This window comes from Hipposideros armiger, unplaced genomic scaffold (genome assembly GCF_001890085.2).
Source record: "Hipposideros armiger isolate ML-2016 unplaced genomic scaffold, ASM189008v1 scaffold_447, whole genome shotgun sequence".
Lineage (NCBI taxonomy): Eukaryota > Metazoa > Chordata > Mammalia > Chiroptera > Hipposideridae > Hipposideros > Hipposideros armiger.
Window position 1 is genome coordinate 514,623 of NW_017731797.1, and position 7,468 is coordinate 522,090.

General features: G+C 44.8%; 1 protein-coding gene across 1 annotated transcript in view; it reads left to right on the top strand.

The window, feature by feature from the left end:
- EFTUD2 (elongation factor Tu GTP binding domain containing 2) overlaps positions 1–7,468 on the top strand; it is a 49,903-nt gene that overhangs the window by 28,872 nt on the left and 13,563 nt on the right. Inside the window, exons 8-10 of the mRNA XM_019665555.1 lie at positions 1,430–1,524; positions 1,903–1,993; positions 3,423–3,558. Of these exons, the coding sequence (XP_019521100.1) occupies positions 1,430–1,524; positions 1,903–1,993; positions 3,423–3,558 (322 nt within the window). The remainder of the gene's footprint in view (positions 1–1,429; positions 1,525–1,902; positions 1,994–3,422; positions 3,559–7,468) is intronic.

A 7,468-nucleotide genomic window follows, 5' to 3' on the forward strand; every position in this document is an offset into this window, starting at 1 on the left:
CAACTTGTCTGTTCCCCTTTCCCCAATTCCCCAGCACTGTTCCCATCCCCCCAATTCCCCAATAAAAATCTTTAAAAAAAAAAAATGGGGTGGGGACCAGCTGAGTGGCTCAGTTGGTTACGAGCTTACTCAAGAGTTTGAGCTCTGAGCAACAGTGGTTCGAGTCCTGCCCAAGCTGAGCTGCTGCTGAGCTGCCAATAGGTGGCAGGATGGCTCAGCTAAATAAAAAAAATAAAATAAATAAATTGGGATGGGGTAACGTGCAAAACTGATGGAAAATAGAGCCGAGACAGAAAAGGATGCTGGAACGGACACCTGTTGAGACATTTTTGTCAGTATTCAGCTACAGGATTGTGAATATCGGATTACTGTTACCTGTGAGATTGAGGAGGAGGAAATGAATTGGAGACATGTTCACTCATTCTTTCAGTAAGCCTTTATTGAACTTCTGTTATGTGCTAGGCCAAGTTCTCGTGAGTACTCAAGCAGCTCAGTCCAATGACTACAATACAACATATGTGAAGTGCGGTAATAGAGGTGTGTGCAAGACACAGTGGTTCATAGAGGAGGGAGAGTTTCAGTAACCAATAATGCGGGAAAGAAGGGAAGAATTTGGTAATTAACAAAGTGGGGGACAAAAAGATTTTGAGCTTGGATGACATGCCAATAGCAGCCTCTCTGAAAGAGATAGAAAAGTCTGAGGGGAAATGTGGTTTTAGGAAAAAGGTGAGGAATTCCCTTTATGCCATCTTGAATAAGAGAACAGCCTGACATCTGGTTAGAAACATCCATGAGCGAGTTGGTGGTATCCGTGATCTAACTGAATGTTACAGGAGCCCTTGATGCAGAAGATCTTGAATTCCAAAAGTCACAGCTGCTTGGTTCAGTCTGACCAGAATTAGCAGTTGCAGTCAAACTAAAAATATTAATTGGTAAGAGAGGAGACAAAGGTCAGCTTGGGTGTTTTCTCTCCAGAGGGCTAGATGTCTGCCTTCTAGAGGCTTAGGGCTAGTCAGAGCTTTAGCTTGACACTACGACTGTGAGGTTGCCCACAATGGCAGCAGAGTATAACTTCTGTGGATCAGGAAAGAATTTAAGCTCCACTTCTGGAAGGAAGGGGGTTTAGGTGCAGACAGAGGATAGCATATAGGCAGCTGAGCCTGTTCCATCAAAGGGAAAAAAAACTCCACCCTTGTCTGGCTCAGGTCCTGTGCTTGCCGGAGATGGAGTGCTGCATGGGTGCTCCTTATGGCTCCAGCATAGCCTTCTCAACTTGGCGTCAGTCTTGTCCTTCCTTGTGGCTCTGTGTCTTTGCCTGCCTGCCTGGGTAGAAGGAAATGTCTGGACCTTGGAAAGGAAGGTGCTAGAATTCCTCAGCTACACACCACTTGTGGCACCTGAAAGGGAATTTTGAAAAATATTTTGCTAGGCAGATTGTAATTGTATGGCTTCTCTTACAGGTGACATTAACTACCAGGAATTTGCTAAAAGACTCTGGGGTGACATCTACTTCAACCCCAAGACGTAAGTAGGGTATGGGAAGTGACTCTTTGGAGGGGTGATCGATCCATTTTCCCAGTAAGCGAGGACAGACAGAGAAAGTTCCAAAGATTAAAACCTACTTTTCTCTTAGACATGGGCTACCATCTTTCCTGCTCTAAGTGAGCTCTAACAGGGTGAGAGGCTGTTTCTCTTGAGGCCATTACAGCTTAGTTCAGGCATCCATGAGAGTCATAACCATATTCCCTCTCAGGAATCTCTCTTTGGAAATTTCATGATCTCACACACACATTCCTTCCTCTTGGCCCTGCTCAGACTCAAAACTCAGGAAATATACCCTGGAGGTCAATGATACTGCCTTCTCCCTCCTGGGTCACCCATAACTTTTTTATTTCTCTTTAGGCGAAAGTTCACAAAAAAGGCCCCAAACAGCAGCTCCCAGAGGAGCTTCGTAGAGTTTATCTTGGAGCCGCTTTATAAGATCCTCGCTCAGGTGAGTGTGTCGGGCCACCTGGTTCAAGTCTGCCCTTCTAAGCACAAGGTGAACTTGGACTTCTCCCTGCCTCTAAACCTGCTCAGTTTTGTAAGTATGAGGATGATTGGTCACCTGTCTTCTGGAACTAGAACACTACAGTCCTCTAAGTGCTGTTAAATTCAGAGTAAAGGGGAAATGTACGAAAGAAAGAAAAAGGCACAAGCTAAAGAAATTTTGTGCAAAGATTTTGACTGTTCAAAAGAATGTGACACTTCAAAACTAATAATTTCGGTTATGGAGATTTAACTTACAGATATAATTTTCAAAGTCCTCTCTCTCTCCCTCCCTCCCTCCCTCTCTCTCTCTCTCCCTCTCTCTCTCTCTCTATATATATATGTATGTATATGTGTGTGTCTGTGTATACGCACATATATGTTATAGCGTTATTTATAACAGTAGGAAAAGGAAAAAAACCTGAAAATAAGTTAAATGTTCATCAGTGAGAATCTGATTAAATGAATTATGATACATGCCATAAAATGAAGTATTTTGCAGCCATTGAAAGAATGGCTGTATGAGTTTGGTTTTAATGACTATTCTGGGCACGTATGTATGTGATGTTTGTCAGACAGAACAAGATACATCAGACAGTGGTAAGGATATAGTTAAACATGTGGAATGCTCCAAAGAAAAGTAAAGAGTATAATGTTGTATTTGTATGAAATTGTGCTACCTAAAAGGCAGGACTAAAAGGTTAATGTTGTATAGGAATTTTCAGATTTTTCTTCTAAGACAGTTATAAAATATGCACGTGTTTAATAAGCATCGTGCACAATGAATACATGCATATACACAAAATGCGTGTGGCCAGTCCAACTGACAAAGTAGTAAAATATAGCAACAAGACAAAATAACATGATTAAAATTTATCAGTGCTGAAAAATACTTAGTATCTTGTGTCGGAGTGGAATGGATTAATAAAAGAAATTTATAGAATCTGTCCGGGTAGAGACCTCGAGTCGGCTGAAGATGATTTAGCTTGGCCCTGCCCTGACAGCGGATGGACTGCTAGGTGACCTTTTTTGGTTCCTTCCAGTGCAGTGATCCTCTAAATCTGAGAAGTCTCTAAATAGGGAAGCATAAGGGATTTCCTGAGTGGGCTGAGATGCTGCTTTTCAGACACCAGGGGGCAGCACTGACAGCAGTCCATCTGAGAGTGCCAGGTTTATTAGCTGATGTGGGCGTTTAACCAAGCCAGGGTGGGTTCGAAGGGTGGGTACCAAAGATTTCCCTGAAACCAAATAGCTGTCCTTGCCAAAAGCTCTTCCCATAGAAGAAAACCTAGTGCAGTGAACCTTCAAATTGACCGTTGGCCTTCCCTCATCCTCCCCTGAGCACCATAGTAGAGCTACCACTAGAGCTGACGTGGTGTCTCGTCCCGTCACAGGTTGTGGGTGATGTGGACACCAGCCTTCCGAGGACCCTAGATGAGCTTGGCATCCACCTGACCAAGGAGGAGCTGAAGCTGAACATCCGGCCCCTGCTCAGGCTGGTCTGCAAAAAGTTCTTCGGCGAGTTCACAGGTAATAAAGGGCTCACAGCGCCCTTAACATCACCATCATTATGTCCTGCCACATGTGTCACGCGGAACGTTACCCTACAGTGTTGCTCAGTAGATCTCAGGCTCTCAACTGCAGGTCGGGATACAGAGCACCCGGGGTTTTTCCTAGTCGCTTTCCTCAGTGGATGGTACCAAGAACTCTGTCTTGGGAAATGAAAGCAATTAACCAGGAGGAGGCTGCAAATAAAGGAGTCGGGGAAGCAGATTCGGAGGTCCTGGTTTTTTTGCCAGGGGGCAGTTAGGAAGGTGAACTGGTGGGTGATGTGAAATAGCNTAAAATTGAGATTTCCCCAGAGTGTATTCCTCACTGATCACATTACACTCATTTCCCGTGTTCCAGGACCTTTGTCTCTGCCCTCCAAGTTTCCCCTTGTCTGTCTGGTGTAGTTAACCTCTCGAAGATCGTGCAGAGTACTCCCAGTTCTGGGAAATCAGCTTGTTACTGGGAGTTAGGGAACAGCTCTATCATGTCACTTTCTTGGACCAGGCTGTTGGCAAAGCTGACTGGATTGTGTAAGCCCTAGCTGAGGGCAAGGGCTGGAGAGAGGCTGTGATACTGAGTCCCTGCCCTTTACGCTTGGCACTGTGTCAGCCTGGCTGTGCGCTCACAACTGTCTCTGTTTCAGCATGTATTCCACTGATGAGAACCTGATCCTGTCCCCACTCCTGGGCAACGTCTGCTTCTCCAGCTCCCAGTACAGCATCTGCTTCACACTCGGCTCCTTTGCCAAGATCTACGCTGACACCTTTGGTAAGCCCTGGCTGGCAGTCTGTCTCGCCAGCTTCCCCAGAGCCATGTGTGCCTTTCCTGCTGAATGGCTTGGAAATTGGCTTCATACCAGAATCCCAGTTGGAGGGAGCACCTTGTCAACTGTTACTGTCACATTTGGGGCTTTTTTTGGACCCTAGATCCTTTCTTCAAGCTAAGTGGTTTCTAAACAATGGAAAGATAAAGGTGACTGGGGAAAAAAGGATGAAGAAAGAGCTCATTTTAGGAATAAGTGAGACAGATTTTTGTCAGAAAGAAATTATCCATGCTCACCGAGTCCCTTCAGATCTCTTCCTCAAAGATGGCCTCTCCTTCCTCACTAGGAGTGCCTCTAGCTGTCTTTCCAGCCGTATCTAGGCACCTAGAAATTTTGTAGGCCTGCTTGAGAACTTGTGTTGGATATGCTGTCAGCATGAATGAGCCTCCGCGTGGATGCCCAGTTGAATGACTTTGTAGGTCCCTGGAGCCTTGACACCAGAGCCCTGGGACCAGCTTCGGAGCCATCTTAAGAGGCTCATGTCCCCCCGCCCTGCACCACTGTGCCTCCCCGTTTCCCTCAGATTCCAATAGGAACCGTTTCCTGAGTGTCACGTGTGTCAAATACTGTACTTCCTGAAAGGGGTCATTAGCACCCCGTGTTTAGAGCTGAGAGGACGGGCTCTGTGAGAGGTCTCACAGCTGACAGGCGGGGGGGCGCCGGCTTCTCTTCCCGCCAGTCAGCTGCCCTGCCTCATGCTCAGTGTGCACGTGTTCGCTCTTGTGAAAAAAATGGGCAAGGAAAACTTGATCTTTTTTTAAATATATGCATATATAATTACTGCATATTCATTGTAGAAGAGTGGAAAATACAGTAAAATCTAGTCAATAAAGCAAAAGTCAGCCATAACTTCATGGCTGACTTTTGCAAACATTTTGTTAATAGTTCCTTCTATCACTGTTTAGTGTTTTACATCAATGAGATCATATTTTATCTACATATATAAAATATATGCTAACACAAGATAAATAGTCACTCAACATTAGATCACAAGAATTTGCCTGTTTTATTAAAATTTATTTATAAAAATTATGTAACTGCCCATTGGTCCACTGTATAGATAGATGTACTAATAACTTAACCATTTTCTCATCATTAGACATATGTTTTGGTTGTTTCCAGACGGCTCTTTTAAAAATAAATGGATAGATGGGCAATATATGAAATTCATCTGAACAGGGTTCCTGTTTATATGTTTCAGTGTTTTTTGTATCAGCATGTAAAGCAAAACCCAAGACCGTTTCTGTAATTATAATGTATTGATGATTCATTTTTCTGATTGGAAAGGGCCCAGAGACTCAGGAGATTATTACTCATCCTTTGAACACACTGTTAGTTTCCAAAGGAGCCATCTGTGGGCTCCAACATCATTTTCATGAAAAGCCATGTATGGACTTCTAGAAAGTCAGCACTAGAAGGAGTATAGAGGTCATTGAGCTTTTCCCCTTCATTTTATGGGAAAACTATGCTCAGGAGTTACTGATGGAGTTGGGACTACAATCCACTTTAGTGCTTTTTCTATCACACCATTCTGCCAAAATTAATGCCATGTTCTCTTGCTAGGAATACAACAAAGCAGGATGAATAATCTCTAACTTCTAGGAACTTCGTCCAGTGGGAACACAGAATCCCACAGGTTGATGGAATGTAAGGCAGTGTGGGCTGAGTGCCAGGTACCTGCTGTAGGCAAATAGAGCTGAAATTTAGAGGGGAGAGTCAGTTCCAGTGGCTTAGGGGTCAGAGAGCTGCATAAAGGACATGCCAAGTGATGAGTAGGGAGCGGGGAATTCCGAGCTCACAGGGAGAGGAGGCACGGAGGCAAGTGATGTTGGCCCATGGCCTGTTCAGTAACGGGACTGTTTCACCAAGAAGTTTGAGTAAAACGGCTGGCAGGCTAGTTTGGGACCGCATTCAGGGGGGTTTGGAATGCCGGGTTAAGGAATTTATAGACTTTATTCTGTAGAAAGTTAGGAGCTATNAGGTCAAAATCACAACGAGAGACATCAGTGTAATTTACTAGCAACTGGCAAGCTCCAAGAGCAGAATGAACCCCTCTCGCCTACGAAGCCTTGAACATTCTCTTTTTGTGATTTTCAGAGAGGGGTTGGCATCAAAAGCACTCCTGTGACGGTGGTTTTGCCAGATACCAAAGGAAAATCTTACCTCTTCAATGTCATGGACACTCCAGGTAGGACATTCCTTGACCTCGTCTCCTTTGCTCCTGACTAATTAGCAAGCGCTGTGCTCCAGGCCTTCTGTTTTGCTCCTCTCTTTGCTCTGCTCTAGAATATTTAAATTTTAGGGAATTTTTGTTCACTTCAGCCTGTGTTAGTCCCTATGCTAGACGCTGGGATAACAAAGGTGAGTCAGACGTGGCACCCCAGCCTCAGGCACTCTCAATCATTTGAAGGAGACTATGGGAGCAACACACCAACTGCTGGTGAACACACAGGTTTTGGTGGGAGCAGCGTTCCTTGCCCTGTGGCTGACTCTGTCTTTTGGAAAGGACCAATTTGGAGCAGTTTTAAATAGGAAAATCTGTGTTTTGACAGATTGGCCTTTTTTGCCCCATAAGGTGCCTGGCACCCTCATACCTGTCCACCCTGCTTCCCACCAGCAGCGCCTTGCCAGGCACTGTCTCCATGCTCCAGTCCCTCCTTTGCCCTTTCTCCTGCCTCCAATTTGTCTTCTGTCCCACAGAACTCTGCTTACTGCTGATTAGACTAAGCTGGTATGTGAATGTGATTATTTTATGCTCTACTAAGTAAAACACTTCCTTATTTTTATGTTTGGGGACCTCCTGTATTAAAGTTTAATCCAAGGATATGACTAATGGTGGAATTTTACACATTGCAGAGAGCTGTGGGGAGAAGGGAAAGGGGATATTGGGGGCTCACATGCTTCGCAGTGCCCCTAGACCACCTATCAGTTAACTGTGCTTCATCCTGCCACCATGCGAGTGACGGCTTAGTTGATATTTGCTTTACAGGACACGTGAATTTTTCTGATGAGGTCACGGCTGGCTTGCGCATCTCAGATGGAGTGGTCCTTTTCATTGATGCTGCC